General features: G+C 41.3%; 2 protein-coding genes across 2 annotated transcripts; both read left to right on the top strand.

Moving 5' to 3' along the window:
• Nucleotides 1-101: 101 nt before the first annotated feature.
• On the top strand, nucleotides 102-5,307 carry LOC124007451 (mannose-P-dolichol utilization defect 1 protein-like). The gene is made up of 7 exons (XM_046318024.1): nucleotides 102-317; nucleotides 638-703; nucleotides 892-1,024; nucleotides 1,178-1,263; nucleotides 1,528-1,646; nucleotides 3,976-4,086; nucleotides 4,366-5,307. The coding sequence occupies exons 1-7, from the start codon at nucleotides 203-205 to the stop codon at nucleotides 4,486-4,488; spliced, it is 753 nt and encodes a 250-aa protein (XP_046173980.1). The 5' UTR covers nucleotides 102-202; the 3' UTR covers nucleotides 4,489-5,307.
• Nucleotides 5,308-10,504: 5,197 nt separating this feature from the next.
• On the top strand, nucleotides 10,505-23,781 carry LOC124007508 (peroxiredoxin-5, mitochondrial-like). Its single transcript, XM_046318141.1, has 6 exons — nucleotides 10,505-10,774; nucleotides 16,006-16,140; nucleotides 16,673-16,804; nucleotides 22,594-22,632; nucleotides 23,068-23,132; nucleotides 23,243-23,781. The coding sequence occupies exons 1-6, from the start codon at nucleotides 10,682-10,684 to the stop codon at nucleotides 23,349-23,351; spliced, it is 573 nt and encodes a 190-aa protein (XP_046174097.1). The 5' UTR covers nucleotides 10,505-10,681; the 3' UTR covers nucleotides 23,352-23,781.
• Nucleotides 23,782-23,871: the final 90 nt, after the last annotated feature.

Genomic DNA, 23,871 nt, shown 5'->3' with positions numbered 1-23,871 from the left:
TTGGATCAGAGAGGATCTTGCTAAAACTGTCTTCTCATTGGACACTGGGAAAAGTGCAACCGCTTTTGCTTCCCGTTTGCTGCGCTTTAATGACATTAGTTCCGCATTATACTTGGCAAGGATGTATGGGAAAGCTCTTTGTTTGCCACTGTTTCCCTAAAATCAGTGGGAAAACTTTCCAAGGGCACACAGTTGTAGAACGATGGACACGTCGGAGGTGGAGGAATTGCTGTCTCCAACTAAAGAGTTTCTACTCACATACTTTTTGCCAGAGAAATGTTACGACTACTTTTTTGTCGACTTAAACTTTCTCCACGGTGAGGTTCGCTGTCCTGTTAGTCCGAAAAAGATGTGCTGCTGACGTGATATTCATTTCAGATGTGTTATTTAGAAATCCTTACGTAGAGCAAAGCTGAGGAAATTGTTGCATGCGTGATTGTTAAAGTGTTACAATGTTTCAGCACCTTTTTTGTATACAGTGTTTTTATAAGCCTTGCCGAAGCTCTTGTAAAGCCTACAGTAGATATTTTCTAATATTTTAACAAGTCCTCCACCCCAGATGTTCATCTGGAAATTTGGGTCACAGCTTTATACTGGTTTAGGTGGTCTGACGATACTTTTTTTGTTGCAATAATAGTGCCATGCTGGAAGATAGTTCTGAGCAAAACTGTGGGAGTGTGGATCATTCTTGGGACTGTAATGGGTGAGAAAAACCTCTCTCTGTCTTTTCGACTGCTCTCACACATTATGCAAGGATTAATAATCGGGAAACCTCTGTTACGCAGAGGTTCTATATCTACATATCGCTTTCTGTCTGTTGCTATGCCTTTTTGCTTTTCCCCCTCTCTCATATGCCCTTCCCTCTCCTCCACCTATCGGTCTGCCAAACAGCACAGCTCCCTCAGCTGTGGAAGGTACTGAGGGCCAGGAGTGCATCAGGGATTAGCTGGTGGTCTGTCCTACTGCAGGTCTATGCCATCACAGGTCCTGTGGTCTACTGTATCACCAACAACTTCCCCCTTGAGTATGATCAATTCAGATTTTTTTACACCTCCTTTTTAACAAAAGTGATTTACACTAATCCAGCCAACAGTGTGACGCTGATGAGCACAAACCAGTGAATTGGACAGAGCCTGTTATTGACAACATTTGTGTGTGTGTCTGTCTGTCTGCACAGAGCTTGGTCAGAGAGACTGTTCATGTTTATGCAGGGTTTGGCCATGGGCTTCCTCATTCAACACTACAGTGGTAACACCCTCAAAGGTTTGACCAGTCTTCTCTGTGTATACTTGTGCTTACAGTGTGCCTGAGTCCCTGCCTTTTAGATTCATTTTACATCAATACTCACAATAGTGGCGAGATTAAATGTTTTAAACACGTTGATTAGCTACTGTTTGGTAAGTCACCACCCCCTCGGTAAAAGGAGCAAATTAGGCAATGTTATGACAAAGTAGTTCAACAGTTTACAGGAATATGAGTGTATGGTCTGTACCAGGGCTGTGTCATAACTGTCCTTGTTTCCTGCAGGTATAGTATTCATCTTGGCCTACGGTGGTGTTATGTTGCTCCTGACCTCTCCTCTGGTCCCTGAACACGTCATCCCTGCGATGCAGGCCTCCAGCATGCTGGCTGTTGTTGCTAGCCGAGTATGACACAATACTTTTATTTTCAATTTGCATGGAAATGTAATCAACTGCAAGGCTTATAGCAGTTAAGGTACAGTCAGCAGATGGTGTAGAAGTGTTGGTTGTTTAGCAACAAAACCAACGCTTGTGAAACTATGGAGCAAAACAGACTGGGTTGGTTAAACTTTTGACAGCATGTAAACTATAATTTGTCTCATTGTTTATTGAAAACAAATACATTTGCACAATGAGCACAGGTCTCAAATGCATAGTTCCAGTTGTTGGTTAGCTAGCCATATTAGCATAGACATGTCAGTCAAAACACCTCAAAACAAGACATGGTCTCAATAACAAGATACAAAGAGGCTGAAAAACGCGACCTAAGATTATTTTTACATTTCATTTTAAGGGGTGTTGGTAGTTATTTAAGATACTTTTCAAAGAGGTAGGGTTTAAGACATTTTGGAAAGATGGGTAGGGACTCCATTGTCCTGACTTTAGGGGGGAAGCTTGTTCCACCATTGGGGTGCCAGGACAGAGAAGAGCGTTGAGTGGGAGCTGCCCTCCCGAATGGGTGGAAGGGCCAAGAGACCAGAGGTTGCGGAACGGAGTGCTCGGATGGGATGTAGGTTTTTGCATAGCTTGAAGGTAATGCTGTTCCCCTTGCTGCTCTGTATGCAAGCACCAGGGTCTTGAAGATAATGTTTGCTTCGTCTGGAAGCCAGTGGAAGGAGCGGGGAGTACTTAGGAAGGTTGAACACCAGGCACGCTGTGGCATCCAGGATAAGTTACAGGGGTTTGATGGCACAAGTGGGAAGCCCAGCCAACAGATTCCAGGAGTCTAGACGGGAGATGACAAGTGCCTGGATTAGGACCTGCACCTCTTCCTGTGTGAGGAAAGGTCGTACTCTACAGATGTTGTAGAGCATGAACCTGCAGGAGCGAGTCACTGGTTTGATGTGTGCAGAGGACAGGGTGTTGTCCAGCGTCACCCAAAGTTCTTTGCACTCTGGGAGGGGACACCGTGGAGCTGTCAACCGTGATGGAGTGGTCTTGGAGAGGGTAGGCCTTCCCCGGGAGGAAGAGCATCTCAGTGTTTTCGAGCTTGCGGTGGTGAGCCGACATCCAAGCTGAGATGTATGCCGGTTACACAGATGTCGCCACCTGGGTGTCAGAAGGGGGGAAGGAGAAGAGTAGTTGAGTGTCATCCGCATAGCAGTTATTTATAGGAGAGACCATGTGAGGAAATGACCGAGCTGAGTGACTTGGTGTAAAAGGAAACGTAAAGGAGGGCCTAGAACTGAGCCCTGGTGGACACCAGTAGTGAGAGCAGACACAGATCCTCTCCAAGACAGCTGGTAGGAGCGACCTGTCAGGTAGGAATGCAACCCAGGAGTGTGCAGAGCCTGAGATGCCTAACCCTGAGAGGGTGGAGAGGAGGATCTGATGGTTCACGGTGTCGAAGGCAGCGGATAGATCTAGGAGGATGAGAACAGAGGAGAGTGAGTCAGCTTTGGCAAAGCCTCTGTGACACAGAGAAGAGCAGTCTCTGTTAAGTGACTTGTCTTGAAGCCTGACAGGTTAGAGTCAAGAAGATTATTCTGAGAGATAACGAGAGAATTGGTCAGAGACGGCACACAAGTGTTTTAGAAAGAGAATAAAGAAGGAATACAGGTCTGTAGTTTCACGTCAGAGGTGTCGAGTATTGGTTTCTTACGGAGAGGAGCGACTCTGGCCATCTTGAAGTCAGTTGGAACGCGGTCAGTGATGAGGGAAGTGAGGAATGGGAGAAGGTCTCCAGAGATGGAGGAGGGGATGGGGTCAAGTGGGCAGCTTGTTGGGCGGCCAGAGATCACTAGTCAGCTTCTTGTCATTGTTGCTAGCTACCTGGCCGTTCATTTCCGTTCCGCTGTCAGTCAACCCGTCTATAGGAGCAGAGGGGTATACTACAAAGCAGGATTAATGAGTTACCTAGCTAACTTTGATAAACAAAGGTTGATTTTCTGGTCCATTTAAGAAAGCAACGCTTAGATATGCATTTTTGGATGTTGAGTCAATAAGACAGTGTCCATTTTATGCTCATCTTTAAAAAAAAAAAACATTATTTCAGAATAGTTCGCTGGCTCAGTCATTGATCTTGCTTTTTGTGTACCCCTCTGGCCGATGAGATAAGTTGCTTATCTCAAACTTCAGCAGGAGAAGTACTACATTGGATTAGTCTGCTGTTATCATTTAGGTCTTTGTCAATCGAGAGAAAAGAGAACTGCTTATGTTAGGTCATAATAAACATTTGCCTATATTGACTTGTACAGACTGACTGTTGATTGTTTTATGTTGGATGTTTATCCAGGTGATCCAGGCAGGGACTAACTACTACCATGGCAACACGGGCCAGCTGTCAGCTCTGTCTGTGTTCCTGGTCTTCACTGGCTCCCTGGCTCTTATCTTCACCTCTCTACAGGTATAAAAAAAATCTGTACCTTTACATTCCCTTTCAATGCCTCTTTGCATTCTACCCTGCCTTCTCATTTGACTTCTACCATCTCTTTTCCCTTGTCACTCCTCTGTTCCTCATCCTTCTCCTACATTATTCCCCTCTCATACCTTTCCTCCCTTATCCCCCTCTCATACCTTTCCTCCCTTATCCCCCTCTCATACCTTTCCTCCCTTATCCCCCTCTCATTCCTCCTCCCTTATCCCCCTCTCATCCCCCCTCCCCTGGCCTTATCCCTCTCTGTAGGAAACTCGAGACTGGAGCTCTGTCTCTACTGTGACCCATGTAGTGGCTGCCTGTCTCAGCTGCCTGCTCCTGACCCAGGTGGTTTGTTACAGGAATAGCCGTACTAAAGACAAGACAGAGTAGTGGTCAACCACAATTCAATCCAAGGACCCGCTGTTATAGTAAATGGGATACATTTTCTAGGTTATTTCAATCATTATATTGTGTGTGTAGTATGGCAAAGTTTGTTCAATTTCAGGTCACATAATAAAATATAATGCTCTATAAACTATATTACTATATAAATGGTATATATATATGTACTTCCAGTAATTGCGTTGTGGCTCGGAGACCAAAGTGTACTGTGATTCTCATGCCTAGCTTGGGGAAAGCTGCTGCAGAAGTGTGATATCTTCCCTTCTTTTACAGATACATTTTTGCGTCTCCATTGGCTCATATATGGGGATTGGGTTATTGAATTTGTTCAATTTTGTTATTAATAAAACTTTTGAATATATTGTCGTACAGCAGGGTCGTTCCACAAATAGAATGCCTTTTGAGTCCCTTTGATATTTTAAGTATAAATTGTGCACCAATATTACTTTTGAATACGCCTGTTTTTATTAAATGAAGTGCCTAATATGAACCACAGAAAATTCAAGAAATCAGTTTAAAGAATAAAGATGTGCTAAAGTGCATGTTTTTCTGACTTCAATGAGGATTTTTATCCTACTCAACCCCTAAATTCGCTCTGGATAAGAGCGTCTGCTAAATGACTTAAATGTAAATGTCTTAAGATCATTGCAAAGCAGTAGTTATTTTGTTGCTTTGACTGTATTGTCTGAAGATAATTATTCATTTAATGTGATTAGTGATTCATTTACGTCTGTTCCTCATTTTAAGGTCAACCCTGTTAACATGAACTGAAATCTTGTTTTAATAATAAAATGGTTTCAAAAGTAACATTGGACATATAGTGAAATCTGTGTAAATATAGGTGAACTGGTTCTACTCTTTGGCCATTTTTTTGTGTTTTCATGGTGTATAAAAAAAACGAATTAGAGCACAACACAACCCTGTTACTCATAGATGGGCATGAAATGTTTGTAGCTCAGTTGGTAGAGCATGGAGCTTGTAACGCCAGGGTAGTGGGTTCGATCCCCGGGACCACCCATACGTAGAATGTATGCACACATGACTGTAAGTCCCTTTGGATAAAAGCGTCTGCTAAATGGCATATTATTATTATTATTATATTAACACATTTTTGTGAAACTTGCATTCTATTGCCCCTCCCCTGTTGTACACCACAAGCTTTCATTCCTCCTGTCACAAGGGGGATTTATCGCATAAGATGAAAATATCAACCATGTTGCAGTCAACTCTGTTACTTTATCTGGTAGTTCATTGGCACTTTACAATAGTATTTTTTTTAATTAACCTCTTGAGATGGGAAAAACATGTTTTTAAATGCAGTTAAACCATGTTAAAATTAGGTAAACAATATTGTACCAAATTACACTGCCCAAAAGGCACAATTGGTGCATCCTTCATGAGAAAGGTAGTCTCACTGTGTGGGTGCAGCATGTAATGATCTTGTTTGTGTGGAAGGCTGTGGATTTATTTTCTTCTTCACCTGAAGTTAAGCTTCATATCTGGACTGGCTCATATCTGCTTGAGGCCCAATGTGTTCTGTTCTTATCTACCTGTACAAGCTTATGCATCTCCAAATTCCCTGACGCATCGATACGTGTGGCAGGGTTTCTATGCCTTTGTCCTGCTTTTTGATGTTCTGTTGCACGGCCCAACCCTTCACAGCTCTGATCTAAGGATCTGCATGTGCCCAATACTCGTCCACGTTTTGTTTCAGTTAGGGGTGGCGTGGGCAAATCTGAACTCATCTTGAGGGGCTACAGTGGATGTGCGTCTGCTACCCACATCCATACATGCAGTCAGAGCCAGCCCTAGCCTTATGTGGGCCCTAAGTTCAATTTTGTCCCTCCCTTGCAAGCAAAACATTGCCTACAATTCTTCATTATTTGCCATGGGGCGTAAAGAAAATTTTGCCGTTTTAAAGCAAGTTTGCTGCAATTTTCCACATTTGGCCATGGATGCAGAGAGAAATATTTGCAGTTTTATTATGACATCTAGTGCTGAGTGTACCATGCTTTTTGAAGTCGTTTTGGTTTGATTAGAAAAAAAATCACGGATTTTGGTTTTGCACATTTTTCTTTACATTAAATGCTCTATGCATTACGTGGGTGTCAGAGACCATAGGCCCGCCCACTTAGGAGCCAGGTCCACACACTGGGGAACCAGGCCCAGCCAATCAGGAGTTTTTCCCCACAATAGGGCTTTATCACAGACAGTAATACTCAGCACCCGCCCTCCCCCCTCTGACAATTACGCAGGTGAAGAAGCCAGATGTGGAGGTCATGGCCTGATGTGGTCTGCAGTTGTGTGGCCAGTTGGATGTACTGCCAAATTCTCTAAAACAACAGAGGCCGCTTATGGTAGAGAAATGAACATTAAATGATCTGGAAATCGCTCTGGTGGACATTCCTGCAGTCAGCATGCCAATTACATGCTCCCTCAACTTGAGACATCTGTCGCATTATGTTGCGTGAAAGAACTGCACATTTTAGAGTGGCCTTTTATTGTCTCCAGGACAAGGTGCACCTGTGTAATAACCAGTGGCGACCTGTCATTCAGAGCCTCACCTGTTTTGAGCCCCACCTGTTTAGCAATTAATAATAATACAAATTGCCTCAGTGTTCTGTCACTCATGGAGACACTACGTCACCGCAAAATCTACGGGGAGAGCTCGGAAATTCAAGCCCCTTCGGTGCTGCCATAGAGTTACAGTCCACATTTTGTTATGTTACAGCCTTATTCTAGAATGTATTAAATATATTTATCCCTCATCAATCCACACACATACCATAATGCCAAAGCGAAAACAGGTTTTTAGAAAGTTTTGCAAAAAAAAGGAAGACTTGGTGGTTCCAAACTCCTTCCATTTAAGAATGATGGAGGCCACCGTGTTCTTGGAGACCTTCAATGCTGCAGACATTTTTGGTACCCTTCCCCAGATCTGTACCTCGGCACAATCCTGTCTCTGAGCTCTACAGACAATTCCTTCGACCTCATGGCTTGGTTTTTGCTCTGACATTCACTGTCAACTGTGGGACCTTCTATAGACAGGTGTTTGCCTTTCCAAATCATGTCCAATCAATAGAATTTACCACAGGTGGACCAATCAAGATTTAGAAACATCTCAAGGATGATCAATGGAAACAGGATACACCTAAAACTCATAGCAAAGGGTCTGAATACTAAATAAGGTATTTCTGTTATTATTTTAAAAACATTTTCAAAAATATCTAAACCTGTTTTCGCTTTGTCATTATGGAGTATTGTGTGTAGATTGATGAAGGGAAAAAATTATTGAATCTATTTTAGAATAAGGCTGTAACATAACAAAATGTGGAAAATGTCATGGGGTCTGACTACTTTCCGAATGCACTGTATAACAACCTATGTATTGTGATAATTGCATTGATTGCTCTATAACCTGTAAATTCATATGCCTTGCGACCGTGATATACACTACTGGTCAAAAGTTTTAGAATACCTTCTCATTCAAGGGTTTTCTACATTGTATAATAATAGTGAAGACATCAAACCTATGAAATAACACATATGGATCATGTAGTAACCAAAAGTTTTAAACAAATCAAAATATATTTTGAGATTCTTCAAACAGCCACACTTTGCCTCGATGACAGATTTGCACACTCTTGGCATTTTCTCAACCAGCTTCATGAGGTAATCACCTGGTATGCATTTCAATGAACAGGTCTGCCTTGTTAAAAATTCATTTGTATAATTTATTTCCTAGGTAATGCATTTGAGCCAATCAGTTGTGTTGTGACAAGGTAGGGGGATATACAGAAGATAGCCCTATTTGGTAAAATACCAAATCCATATTATTGCAAGGACAGCTCAAATAAGCAAAGAGAAATGATAGTCCATCATTACTTTAAGACAAGAAGGTCAGTTCATACGGAAAATGTCAAGAACTTTGAAAGTTTCTTCAAGTGCAGTCGCAAAAAACATCAAGTGCTATGATGAAACTGGCTCTCATGAGGACCGCCACAGGAATGGAAGACCCAGAGTTACCTCTGCTGCAGAGGATAAGTTCATTAGAGTTACGAGCCTCAGAAATTGCAACCCAAATATATGCTTCACAGAGTTCAAGTAACAGACATCAACATCAACTATTCAGAGGAGACTGTGAATCAGGCCTTCATGGTCGAATTGCTGAAAAGAAACCACTACTAAAGGACACCAAAACTAAGAAGACACTTGCTCGGGCCAAGAAACACGAGCAATGGACATGAGACCGGGGGAAATGTATCCTTTGGTCTGGAGTCCAAAGTGGAGGTTTTCGGTTCTAACCGCTGTGTCTTTGTGAGATGCGGTGTGGGTGAAGGGATGATCGCTGCATGTGTATTTTCCACCGTAAAGCATGGAGGAGGAGGTGTTTTGGTGTGGGGGAGCTTTGCTGTTGACACTGTCTGTGATCTATTTAGAATTCAAGGCATACTTAACCAGCATGGCTACCACAGTATTCTGCAGCGATACGCCATCCCATCTGGTTTGGGCTTAGTGGGACTATCAGTAGTTTTTCAACAGGACAATGACCCAACACACCTCCAGGCTGTGTAAGGGCTATTTTATCAAGAAAGAGAGTGATGGGAGTGCTGCATCAGATGAACTTGCCTCCACAGTCCCCCGACTTCAAACAAATTGAGATGGTTCGGGATGAGTCGGACCGCAGAGTGAAGGAAAAGCAGCCAACTCAGCATAGGTGGGAACTCCTTCAAGACTGTTGGAAAAGCATTCCAGGTGAAGCTGGTTGAGAGAATGCCAAGAGTGTGCAAAGCTGTCATCGAGGTAAAGGGTGGCTATTTTAAGAATCTCAAATATATTTTGATTTGTTTAACACTTTTTTGGTTACTACATGATTCCATGTGTTATTTCATGGTTTTGATGTCTTCACTATTATTCTACAATGTAGAAAATAGTAAACCAATTAAGAAAAACCCTTGAATTAGTAGGTGTCCTAAAACTTTTGAACGGTAGTATATATAGGCCTAAAGGCTGAGACAATAAAAAGACAATAAGAATACCATTTTAGCTTCAACATTTCAACATCATCAAATCACCACTGCTTAGTCTAATACAGTGACAACTAAAAGATACCAAAAACGATTTAGTCCATTCAACGTAAGCTAAATATGACATTGCTGTCTATGGTGCTGATTTCTGTGTGCGTGCGTGTTCCTTCAAGTAGAAAATATATTAACTCACCCTACTTGTAGAGAAACGCCAATGCCATCCTCTGCTCTTTCATGTTGACGAAACTGTCTATCACTCGGTCATACAGTACACACTTTAAAAAAATTGTTGTCCTCGGCTACCCGGCTAAAATGCTTGCTCGCTAGCCTAACTTCCATTAATGGGCAACGTTAGCTAGTTAACATCAGCCTTCTAAGTATCTACATATTGAACTTCCATCCTCTCAGGCCAGGGGCACAACATTGTATGAATTAATGGTTGGAACAGAATCGCAGTTATAATCATAATCATTGGTCAGTATTCCATGGCTAATTTAGGGAAGGGTCAACTTTTGGTGTCTCTCTTGTCGTGATGTGTGTTTTGTCCTATATTGTTATTTTATATTAGTCCCCTCAGGAGGCCTTTTGCCTTCTGGTAGGCCATCATTGTAAGTAAGAATTTGTTCTTAATGGACTTGCCTAGTTAAATAAAGGCACAATTAAAATAGCTAGCTAGCTACTAGCCACAGGAAGACAAAACAAGGAGATGCAACAATTCATGCTGTTTCTGTCAATGATTTATGCTCTCAATGCGATTTGATAGGAGTGATGTCAAAACCAAAGCTGGCTTCCCTTGACACTTGTTTTTGGTGCGCCAGGACTATTCACAGTTTAGCTCGTACAATTTAGCTCAACGCTGATTGGCACATTTTTTGTGAAAATAAATTCTCACGGGAGGCCCAAAAATGTTTGCGGCCTACAAAAGGGGGGACGCAGTCCACCCACTACCACCCGTTACTCCTAAAGTGGTAACTGTGTTAGAGTTTACAAAATAAGTATTGCAGTAAACTGGTATTTTCTGGATTCCGTTGCAAACGGACGCTTGGGGCGGGGGTGGGGTAACTGTTGTGCAAACATTTTTTTTGTGACATCCGCACTGAACGTCGTCTGCTGCCAATGAACGGCGTCAAAGGGGCTCGCCTCAACACAGGCCAATGATTTCCAGCTCAGCGATTCTCAAAGGGACCGGTTTTGTCCAGTGCATCAGACCACTACACACCACGATCATTGTCAACATGCCTATCAAGGTAAGAAATTCTGTCAACAAAAATGTTTAAATCTAAAAAATAACTATCCTTGTTGACCTTGACTGTAGACAATTTTGAGGTTTGTAAAACGTGATTATTATACTTATTCTCGAGTCCATGACTCATACAGCCGCCATTCTCGAGTCCATGATGCAACTAGGCATTTGTCCTGATTGGGGTAAAAACCTGAATATGGTCGGCCGTTGCATTCAAGCGAAGTCTGCTTTTTATAGTCGGCAAAATTAGATAACCGGATTGGGAAGGTTTGTCCACTTCATTTGTATGGAATCAGATCTGACGCATGAAGGAAGTATACGTAAAGGATTAACAACATGAAATCCATTTTCTATCAAATACATATTACAATACAGTTACCACCGTAGACCCCTATCCATAGATTTTCCTACATCCACTTATTTATTAATTATTTGTGGCTGTAGGTGGATAGCCTCGGAATAAATATCCTCATCTCGCGAATTGACATTCTTTTTCGCTATCCATGTAGCAAAATGTAATGTATGCTCGCGAGATCAGGATGGGTTTTTGACAAACCTGTATTGCACGAAACACCAGTATGCATAAAATAAAAACAAACACTGAGTATACAAAACATTAGGAACGCCTGCGCTTTCCATTACATAGACTCGTGAATCCGGTAGAAAGCTATGATGCCTTATTGATGTCACCTGTTAAATCCACTTCAATCCGTGAAGATCAGTGGTTTCCAAACTTTTTGTAGTACCGTACCCCTTCAAACATTCAACCTCCAGCTGTGTAAACCCTCTAGCACCAGGGTCAGCGCACTCTAAAATATTGTTTTTTTTTGCCGTCATTGTAAACCTGCCACACACACAGTATACACTTGATTAAACATAAGTATTACTTTTTGTAACAATCCGGCTCATGGGAAGTGACAAAGAGCTCTTATAGGACCAGGGAACAAATAATGATTAAAAATGTTGCTCTTTATTTAAACATCCTACATTTTAAAACTGTATTTATTCATTGAAAATTGTGACTAACTCACCACAGGTTAATGAGAAGGGTGCATGTGCTTGAAAGTATGCACATAACTCTGGTGGTCCTTCTGTAGCTCAGTTGGTAGAGCATGGCGCTTGTAACGCCAGGGTAGTGGGTTCGATCCCCGGGACCACCCATACGTAGAATGTATGCACACATGACTGTAAGTCGCTTTGGATAAAAGCGTCTGCTAAATGGCATGGCATAAACTCTGCAATGTTGGTTTGTATTGGAGAGTCTCTGTCTTAAATCATCTTCCACGCACAGTAATATATGCAGACGCTTTTATCCAAAGCGACTTACAGTCATGTGTGCATACATTCTACGTATGGGTGGTCCCGGGGATCGAACCCACTACCCTGGCGTTACAAGCGCCATGCTCTACCAACTGAGCTACAGAAGGACCACAGTCTGTGCCTGTATTTCATTTTCATGCTAGTGAGGGCCGCGAATCCACTTTCACATAAGTATGTGGTTGCAAAGGGCATCAGTGTCTAACAGTGCGATTTGCAAAGGCAAGAAACTCTGAGCACAGCCCTCTCTAGAAATCTGGCAGTGGCTTCTGATTTAAATTCAATTTTCACAGAACCGCTTGTTGCAATTTCGATGAGACTCTTTACGTCCAACCCCCCTCGCCCCGACCTGGGCGCGAACCAGGGACGCTCTGCACACATCAACAGTCACCCTCGAAGCATCGTTACCCATTGCTCCACAAAAGCCACGGCCTTTGCAGACCAAGGGGAACCACTACTTCAAGGTCTCAGAGCAAGTGATGTCACCGATTGAAACACCACTAGCGCGCACCACCGCTAACTACCTAGCCATTTCACATTGGCTACACCTGCATAATTGCACACCCAACTCCCACAGGTGCTTTGCTATTTGACATTGTCCGTAAGCTTGTTCATTTGCACACCAAAAATCATACAATAATGGAAAGACTGGTGTGTTGTCCTTGTTAATGCAGACAGAGAAGAGCTCCAACGTCTTAATCATAGCCTCAACTTTGTCCCGCACATTGAATATAGTTGAGGAGAGTCCCTGTAATCCTAGATTCAGTTCATTGAGGTGAGGAAAAACATCACCCAAATAGGCCAGTCGTGTGAGAAACTCGTCATCGTGCAAGCAGCCAGACAAGTGAAAATGATGTTGGGGAAAGAAAGCTTGTCTATCAATTTTTAAAAAACATGTCAATACTTTGCCCCTTGATAACAAGTGCACTTCTGTATGTTGTAAAAGCGTTACATGGTCACTGCCCATATCATTGCATATTGCAGAAGATGCATGAGCATTCAGGGGCCTTGCTTTAACAAAGTTAACAATTTTCACTGTAGTGTCCAAAACGTCTTTAAAGCTGTCGGGCATTCCCTTTGCAGCAAGAGTCTCTCAGTGGAGGCTGCAGTGGCATTGGGAGAAACTGCTTGCACGTGCATTACCACTCCACTATGTCTCCCTGTCATGGCTTTTGCGCCATCAGAACAGATACCAACACATCTTTACCACCAAAGTCCATTTGATGTCACAAAGTTGTCCAGTACTTTTAAAAATATCCTCTCATGCTGTCCTGGTTTGCAGAAGAGGATGTCTTCCTTAATTGACCCTCCCCATAAATATAATGGACATATGCCAAATATAATGGACATGTGCCAAGTCTGCCATGTCTGTTGACTCCTCCAGCTGTAATGCATACAATTCACTGGCTTGTATGCGAAGCAGTAATTGTTTCAAAACATCTCCTGCCATGTCACTGATGCTTTGTGAAACAGTGTTGTTTGATGAAGCAATTGTCTGTATAGTTTTTTGGGCCTTTTCCCCCAGCATTGTTCTAGCCATATCCACATCAGCAGGAAGAATGAAGTCCTCCGCAATAGTATGGGGCTTGACTGTCTTAGCCACTCGGTAGCTCACTATATAAGATGCTTCTAGCCCCTTCTTATTAATGGTGTCTGTTGCTTTTATACATGTTTTACTACTTGAAAGTCATCTTAATTCTTGCAACAAAAAAACTCCAGTGGCTTATTTTTCAAATTGGTATGTTTTGTTTCTAAATGTCTGTGCAAGAGTGAAGGTTTCATCGAGTCGTGAGATAGTACTTTTGCACATAACACGCTGTGGAAAGGTACTACTCCCAATATAAATAAGTGAGCCCCAAATCAATGTAGTTATCATATTTGCGCCTCTTCGATGGTCCAACATCCCTGTCTGTTCGGTGCTTTCCCGGGTAAGGGGGCAGTAGCTCTTCGGCTGCATCAGGTTCACAACTGTCAGTGTCCATGCTAGCTGGGCTAACAACAATTACTGACGCTTGCATTGGATGTGCTGGTGGAAGCAGAACAACTTGTGTCGCCGACAGGTGCAGGTACTGCTGGTAGTAGCAATACTACCAGTAGAGCTGGTATGTATCTCTATGGACGCGGGCCTTACTTTTTTTTGCAATTTTATCAATTTTCGAGCAAACGGAATGAGCAGCAGCTACGTTTGGTTACATACGGACCGTTAGTGGAATTCCTGCGAGAGAGTAACTGTTAATTATTTGACTAGGCTACCTGTATTTGACATTGTGTTGTTATTTCACTGAACACTAGATGGTTTAATTTGATTTTTGCCAATGAAACAAGGCTACTTAGGCGAGAAAAAAACCTCACCCAAATGTATAGCCCCGTTGGAAAATATAAATGGACTGTTTGAAAATGTGAGAAAAAAAATGGAAATCACATTTTTATTTGGCATACCCCCGACGGCATTACGGGGTACGCGTAACCCAGATTGGGAATACCTGGTGTAGATGAAGGGGAGGAGACTGGTTAAAGAAGGATTTTTGAGCCTTGAATGGGCAAGACAAAATATTTAAGTGCCTTTGAATGGTAGTAGGTGCCATGCTCACCGGTTTGAGTTTGTCAAGAACTGCAATGCTGCAGGGTTTTTCACACTCAACGGTTTCCCATGTGTATCAACAATGGTCCACCACCAAAAGGACATCCAGCCAACTTGATACAACTGTGGGAAGCATTGGAGTCAACATGGGCCAGCATCCCTGTGGAACGCCCCTGACGAATTGAGGCTGCCCTGAGGGCAAAAGGGGGTGCAACTCAATATTAGGAAGGTATTCCTAACATTTTGTACGTTCATTGTATACGCTATATGCTAGGGTTATAACAAATTAGAGATTATACAAAGACCTTAAAAGACACACAAATTGACTGCTTTTACAGCTTTCTTATTTCTAGAATGATCCTAATGTACTGCTCAAACTCCTTATAGAAATAAAGTTAGTGTTTTTACATTTTGTTTTATTAGTGAATTGACATTTGTGACCATGAGGTTTTTCCATTTGCACAATTAATTTGCGGTAAAAGTTTTTCTTTATCCTTATTGTCGTCAAGGAAACCGAGCCACACTTTTTCTCCCTTAATAAACAAAAGTCATCTAGAATATTATCATTATCTATAAATATCTTGCCATAATCTCTTTACATGTAGACCATGCCAAATTAAGTGCACAACCGTTCGTTGATGCTCAACACAAAAAGTACAGTTCATGTTAATTTGTTTGTTTCTTCATGTAATGATTCACTGGGTAATGTTATGGATAATTCTGAAAAAAAACTCTACTTTAACACACAGGTATATGTGTGGTAATAATCAAACATTTTTCCAACTCATATTATTGACAAATGTATTCCAGGAGTTATGAGAATGAATAGATAAAATCCCTTTGATATAAATCACACAATCGGAGAAACGCATGTTTCCTACTGGAGCGTGAACTGAACTAAGCGAGTATATCTCAAGAAGGTGAGGTCTGGTTACACCTCTGAGATCAAGATTGTTTGTACGAGGCTAGTCTGTAGATGCACCAACACTGTGCATGGCTAAACATACTGCTGACAGTGAGTGCCCCAGAAAGGACTCTGCTCTAACATTAAGCAAAGTCTTCATGCTCCAGTAGTAACTTCAAGGCTGTTGTGGTGGCAGACTGTCCCTAACCACTGCCTGGGTCCAATACATTCTTCACCAAATTCTGCTGTACATGAGTACGGAATTAGTCAAGTGCATAATTATGTACCTCTAACTAAATAGGGGTTGCAATTTATGTTCAACAGAACCATGGTTTACTTTCAAATGATTTTCAGCTTTCATGTGATTCCATAGCATTTGATTGACCTTCAACAGTGTTTGATTGAACTATTGTCTCCCCTCTACACACACTAGGTTGGGGATAAGCTTCCTGCGGTGGAGGTTCAGGAGAATGAGCCAGGCAATAAGGTGTCTATGGACCAACTCTTCAAGGGGAAGAAGGGAGTTCTCTTTGCTGTGCCAGGGGCCTTCACTCCTGGGTGTTCCAAGGTAATGTCCCTTTAGAGCAGGGGGGGGGTTGGCTCTAGCACTACACAGCGGATTCAAATAATCAAAGCTTGATGATGATGAGTTGGTTATTTTAATCAGTTGTGTAGTGGGCCTTAGGACAGAGTTTGCGAAACCATGATTTTGAATGGGATTTTGTCCCAACGAGGCACCACACTGAGCTAATTAATCAGGTCAGTGATTGCTTAAATTCAACACACCTGGCACCCCAGGACCAGGGTTGTCTACCCCTGATTTAGATCATCCTAGTTTCAATGAATGGACCTGGATGTGTGTTTCTCTTTAGCACTCTTTTTTCACCATGGATACATTTAGACAGGCAGCCCAATTATTTTTTCACTAATTGGTCTTTTGACCAATCAAATCAGCACTTGATGTGTAAAGATCTGATGTGATTTGGTCAAAAGATCAGAATTGGACTGCCTGTCTAAACGCAGCCCATGTACGTCCCTTATGCACCATCTGAAGTCACTGTTTCACATCCTGCGTCCTTTCTTGCTCCTGTATCTCTCAGACTCATCTTCCAGGCTTTGTGGCGCAGGCAGCAGAGCTGAAGAGCAAGGGTGTACAGGAGGTCGCCTGCATCTCCGTTAACGACGCATTCGTTATGGCTGCCTGGGGAAAGGAACATGGAGCAGAAGGCAAGGTGCAGAATGCTGTTTGAAAATGACAAGCTGATACCTTGGCCTTCAGCCTTCTGAATAGTAATTGAAATGTAGTCTACAGTGTATTCCTCAGGCTATGGCTGAAAAACTCTGTTCTGTTATGATGATTTCCAGCATTTTACTTGGTACAGGAAAACATTTTCATCTGGTTGCAGGTATCTGTCCTGAGAAATCAATATGAAGTTGCTACATACATTTTTAGACTTTTAAATGAATGATATGCATTGATTCTTGAACAATATAATTGACAAATGCCTCATGAGCTTAGGCTACAACAGTTGAACTATCAGAACCCCAAAAGTAAGCATGTTTTTTGTAAACAAACACTGTATAGGTGGGAAACTTTAACTATGATTTTGATCTCATAGATGGTCAGGCCTTGCATCCATAGCTTTGTCTGAGATTGAGTGGTTACATTTCCCAAGCCCAATTCCTCAAAACAGTGGTGACCGGTGTCTGCTTTGTTGTTTGAACTGCAGATTGCACCGTTAAGTCATTGGACAGATCTTATCTCCCAAACAGAAACCTGTACTACATCAAGACCATACCTCGTTGAATTATATTGAGAGATCCTTCAGACAGTGTGACTCTTCAGTCTAGACCGGTCTGACCCAATGATTTATATATCTCTATATCATTGGTCGGACCCAGGGCTGTTACTGTGTTCAAATTCCACTTGACCGTTTAGTCACGGTAATTAGGCTTCTCCAAGCTCTGATTTTGCTGATGGTCATTAGTAGCCTACCAAACTTTTTAACTGCTTGGTACTCCGCACTCTAATGTCCCTCTAATTACGCTGACATCAATGCAAATGTGATTGAAAATCTAATCAAAGACTTCATGGGAGCCCATGAACTCATGTTGTCAACATTTCTTTAGGCTATGCAATTGCGCATGAAAACGGAGTGATGGCCTCTATTAAAAAGAGGATCCCATTAGCTTTCTATAGGTTAGGCCTACTATATTTATTTCTCAACTTTCCTAATATTAAGAACATCGATTCTCTTTACAACAGGAGTATAGCCTACCTGGCTGGCATGAAAACGAACCAAAGGAAAAGTGTCCTCCATTCTCTATTTAAGTGCATAGATGACATGTGTTTTTCCTGCTGCCCCTGTTCCGAGACGGGTGCATGATAATGGTCCATTCTAATTCAAAACAAATTTCACACATATTATATAGTGTATGTGAAGATAAAATTTTAAATCAAGAATCGTCTGATGGTTGACACTATTAGCCTATGACTTGTGAATGATGCCCAGCATAAGGCATGAGACGATGCCTTTCTTTGCGACTTTTTCTAATTATAGCCTAGCCCATGGGCCTATATGTTTTGATAAGGTATATATCACTATAGTGGCCAAATAACTTTTTAAAATGAAGCACATTAATCTGCTTTATAAGGAGCCTAACTGTCATACATAAGCAGCGCTTGAGTTTCAAGTTTAGGGAAGATAATTTTCACAAAAATGCACCGTTTATAATAAAAGCATTACATGTATAATCACAATTGCGGTCACTTTTGATAATGGTGTTTTCCCACTAATAGAACAGTCGTGCTTATAGCCAACTACCATGTGCACATTTCTGCACTTACAATGTGAAGAAATAGCCTAATGGTTTATCAACATTTAAAGCTAAATGTTAAAAAACATGTTTTGATGCTAGTGGTTGTATTAATTGGGGATCTATTGCATCCCACAACCATCCCAGACTGTTTGGAATATTTATTTTTTGCACAGAATAGGTCAACTTTGTACTATTGGGGGATAGTAGATTGACATAGTATAGTGCTTTTGCTGTTCATTAGGCCTACTCATCTTGTTGGCTGACGAAAAGTAAATGTGGACAGATCTTCAATATGCACCTCAGAATTGGATAGGACCCTCGCAGTTGCGTCCTGGACTGTCTGTCTTCACTTGTATCCAGTGAGAAAGACCCGATCACGTGATGGAGAGCCATGCGAGTGAATGGTGCTTCAGAGCGCGCAGCACTCTGGGAGAAGGGCACAACGTCCTCTGGCCGCAAAAGGCAATCATTTTTTAGGGCACATTATAGCCCTAAAAAAAATGCAGCCGTGATATTCGAGGCATAATCAAGTGCTTGTCAAATTGTGAATGAGATGGTGTGTACAGCCTGCGCAAAAAAACAAAGCAGAGCTCATGCTTTTTAAGCGACTTTTATCAAATCATCATTAGTCGCATCATGCAGCCTTACAATGTATTAAAAATCAAAACATATAGCCCAACGTTTGTAGAACTGAAGTTACATAACTCTAAATTAAGGATATAAAGGTACATATTTATTTGTTAATCCTCTCAACACAGAATAGCTGTATGTGCACACTTCCTCAAATCGTTTGGAGAAAATGTACTTTCTATTTTATTCAGCTTTGTTCAATTGTATTCTTCATACCATAACACGAACTAGTGTAGCCCACAGCCATTTGGCATAGCCAGTTCAGGATATAACATAAAGAAAACTCCGTATGCTATTCGGTTATTCTGAAATGGACTAACTTTTCTTCGTATCATGCTTATTTAGACCTGTCTAAAATAATGAATTTGAAGGTGTAGGCTATATTACATGGATTTATTAGACTTTTAAAATGTAGATGTTCCAAAGGTCTGCATCAGTGGCCAGTAAGCTGTGTGGTAGTCCGGAGATGTTGATTACTGTGAGACCGACAGTTATTTGCCTGACAATCACAGGCTGACAATTTCGTGACTTCCACAGCCCTAGTCTGACCTGACATATGGTTGTGGCTTTGAGTGTTATCCCCGTCACTTACAGGACCTGTTCTTGAACATGTTGCATTTTAAGAGTGTTATGCCGGGATTCATCCAGTTGCGCTTCTAGACAATGCGTCTTTTAATGGCAGGTTTTTCACATTCACGGCGATCGCATTCAAGGTAAACGCTGCAGATTTCAGCTCAAATGGAATGTATTCGCGGCCCTTAACTCTGCAGGAGTACCGAGGTAAAAGACAGTTTCAGGTTGGATATTCGACAGATTCGCCTGTAGTTTTCCTTACATTCACCAACGGCAGTTAGGGACCGTCAACATAGTGACAAAACAGCATTTTCTCATTTCAATAGCTCTTTAACCATTACTCCTAAAACTTTCAAAACTGGTAGTAGCTAACCCTATGACATAGACACACATTGCACACTTTTTTGTTGTTGTCGATTTTACATATCACACCATTTTAAATTATACATTTACATATTTGAATTTCAATAGCTCCTTGGTCATATGACCTACTGACTTCAAACAAGGTTCAGTATGTCCACTGACTACCCTTCTATATTGCACACCCTTTAGTTTGTCCATTTTCATCTCACAAGATTTTACATTCATTTTTACACATTTACAATTTCAATAGCTCATTGGTCATGTGACCTATTGACTTCAAACAAGGTGCAGAATGTCCTACCCACTGCACATCCTTTAGTTTGTCCATTTTCATCTCACAAGAAAGTCATATCATAAAGATCACAGATGACCGTGCCCACCATATGACAATGGAGAATGAATTGTAAGCACCAAAGTGTGTTTGTCAAAATAATATCTGAAAATGTCAGTTGAACATAATACTTCTATTTGCTATAGATGCAGTTGAGGAATATTCCATGTACCAACACTACATGTAGGACGGACATAAGACATTCCCACATACAGTACACACATGCAAAGAGGCGTTTTTCAGCTAGGATTTTACCACTCAGAATCCAGAATGGATACGACAATGTGGCAGCACAGGACATAATACACCCTTACAACAATCTACTTTTTGATCTTGACTTATCTGGTAAACTGCTACTGTGTGTCAAGAAAAGAGGCCAAATAGGGGTTAGTGTACTCCAGTTAAAAAAGGGCTGGTTTAGATTAAAAACTATTGCCCTGTGTCCCCGTTCATTGGGGCATGAGAGATTAGTCCGTGGTAGAATTGAGTTGAAACTTTATTGGCCCAAACAACCACAGACCCACAAAGTTGAGGTTACTCATGGACAGTAATTTATTTATTTTTTGCATTGATGCATTGTGTCTTCTAACTGTCCAAGAATAGGATCCAAAGTGTTAGGAAGTATTTGTTCCCATAAATACAAAGGAGGATGTCTCTCCTCATACCTCTGTCACTTTAGTCAGACTGCCAGACTGCACCAGACTGCCAGACTGCACCAGACTGCCAGACTGCACCACAGAGCCAATCAGGAGAGAATACATACAGGTCTACGGTGCCAATTGAAAGTCAAGGGGTGTGTCTGTGCCTTTTTTGATTACTCTCGCTTTACAGAGAACCCTGTGGTTCAAGTCAAGAGCTACCCTTCCCCTTTCAGTCTGCTCTGCTCATGTCTGAAAGTGACAGAGCCGGTAGCCAAGAGTTTTTCGCAGTATGTCATAAATTCTTACGTGTATGTAAAATGCTAATATGTATTAGATCCAGTACAATGGAATAACTAAGACCTGAATTTGAATGCAGCGTGTTCCGATTCCTCCTTTTTCTGCCCAGCAGGGTCAACCAAAAACACTTGTCCTGATGGTTCATGCAGATACTGGGGAAGCAATATTGAAATGTATTGATCCCTTAAATGATTTCACTATTAAATGACCCATATTACAACCCTTATACCTCTTCACAAAAATGTATCTAAATCGATTTTGGAAAAAGGATTTTACAAAAGACATGAGTTAATTTTCCAGTTAGAAATAGGCCGTGCATCAACTATTTATCAGAAAAACTAACCTTTCAAATGCACTATTGCATTTTGTAAGTTGTCTGCAGGTGGCTTGTTGGGAATGCACTCATATCAAGTCATTATCATGTTATGTAACTTGTGTTCTAATACTCAACGTAGGATTTGTCTTAATGTAAAGTATATGAATGTAAAGTATATGAAAGTGATGCTATGAAAAGGATTTTCACATTATCAAGTTGACTCTGACAAATCACTGCGATTAAAAAAAAAAGAGCACATGAAACATTGTTTTTCATGAGGCCTACAAGCACCTCTGTTCGAACACCTCTCCTGTCCTTGATCCATACCGCATACAGCCATTTGTGGATCTTTTCAGTGTCCAGGTGAAAGATTATTGCGAGGCTGGAAAATGTAACTTATAAAAAATATAACACCCATGCAAAATGAAGGCCTGCAAGCTTACACTAAAATGTAGAAAATTCATGTGAGATGAAAATGGACAAACTAAAGGGTGTGGATTGTGTATGCAATGTGTATACATTCTGAACCTTGTTTGAAGTCACTAGGTCACATGACCAAGGAACTATTGAAATAATCATGTAAAATCTTGAGATAAATGGACAAACTAAGGGGTGTGCAATATAGAAAGGTAGTTGGTGGACATTGAACCTTTTTTGAAGTCAGGTCACATGACCAAGGAGCTATTGAAATTTTAATGTAAAAAAAGAATTGTACTTTGTTTACGCTCCCTAACTAATTAAACTAGGAATACAAAATGCTGCTCACATTTCCACATGTTTATTAGCTTTGGAAAGTGAATTAATGTCCAAATCGTGAAAATAAGACCTGTGCAATTTTTCCAACATGACACTTATTTGGAGTCTGTGGCTCAAGTGGTTTGAAAGCGCAAATATCTGTTGAATATCCAACTTTAAACGGTCTTTACCTCGGTTGCAGGAGTTTAAGAAATCTTGTGTATGAAAGTAATACCTTTTTAGTTTAATCAAATGTGTGCTACAGCATACAGATTTTATACTTGCATGTTAATGTCTATTGCATGTGTTTTGCAGGTGCGAATGCTAGCTGATTCTACTGGAGAATTCACCAAGGTCGGATATGTCTTCAAAGCTTTGATTTTTATTTATAAAGGCCCAGTGCAGTCAAACATGATATGCCTGTGTTTTATATTTCCACACACAGGTTGGAATAATACTATGAAATTCTGAAAATTAGAATGTTCTTTTAGTTGCATTTCTCCCAGTAATGATTCGCAGGGTAAAAGACTGCCTGAAACTTCAGCTTGTTTTGGTGGGATGGAATTTTGCCCTGATCAGTGACACCACCAGGCTGTAAATGAGTTAACAGACCAATAATGGCTAGTTTTCCGAGTCCTAGCAAAATTCTTGCTTGAGAAATTGCTCTTTGAATTTACTATAAAATCACAGTATGGTACTTAAGTTACCCAGAAATGATTTGCTGAAAACTGCTGCGTTGGATCTTAGAGTTCTCGTGTGAATGTGACACCAATTTTATTTTCTTTACAGGCAGTGGACCTATTGCTAGACAACGATCAGATTGTGGCTGCGCTTGGAAACAAGCGCTCCCAGAGGTGAGGTCGTCTCTATTAGTGTTGCTGCAACACACTGTAGAGTGGGTAACTCACTTCTCTCAACATTTGGATTTTACTTTGCAAAAAGCATCGTCACATTTCTCTCTCAGGTACGCTATGGTGGTGGAGGATGGAGTTGTGAAGAAGATCAACGTGGAGCCTGACGGCACCGGCCTCAGCTGCAGCCTGGCTTCCAACATGCTCTCTGAGCTGGTGTAGGCCTGTTGGGACCAGAGCACTCCAACCACAGAAGTCTAACTTTATTTACTACTCACTATCATTCTAGTTTACCTGATCCTTCTTTTCACGTCTGTGCAACCATGATCTTAGGTAGCGGCAGGAAATAGTGGTTTTAATGTACAGCCATTGTATGCTTCGTAAACCGGAGTACAAAACCGATAAAAAAAAATATTTAAAAAATGTGCTCAAGACTGCAAAGAGGTGTGCTGGTTTTTTCCACAGGGCTTTATGGATGGCAGGGCAGTCCTACTTGACGTCATTACTGGCTGCTCAGGGAGATTGTCTAAAAATGATCCCAGGGGCAAGAGAGAAGCCGAATTTAAACGCACAATTAAGCTGAATGGCACTTAAATCCTTTCTGTATACTTTCAAATCTGTTACCTAATAAAATTTCCTGCAAGAGCAATAACCATGTCTGAATCGTTTACATTATTTGATCCTGATATGCTGTTAAGTAAAAGGCATGGCAGTTCTTTTGAATCCTTGTAAGTTCATAAAA

The sequence above is a fragment of the Oncorhynchus gorbuscha genome, linkage group LG20, assembly GCF_021184085.1.
Source record: "Oncorhynchus gorbuscha isolate QuinsamMale2020 ecotype Even-year linkage group LG20, OgorEven_v1.0, whole genome shotgun sequence".
Classification (NCBI taxonomy): Eukaryota; Metazoa; Chordata; class Actinopteri; order Salmoniformes; family Salmonidae; genus Oncorhynchus; species Oncorhynchus gorbuscha.
The sequence above is the reverse complement of the archived record's forward strand: the minus strand, read 5'-3'. Positions and strand labels throughout refer to the sequence as shown.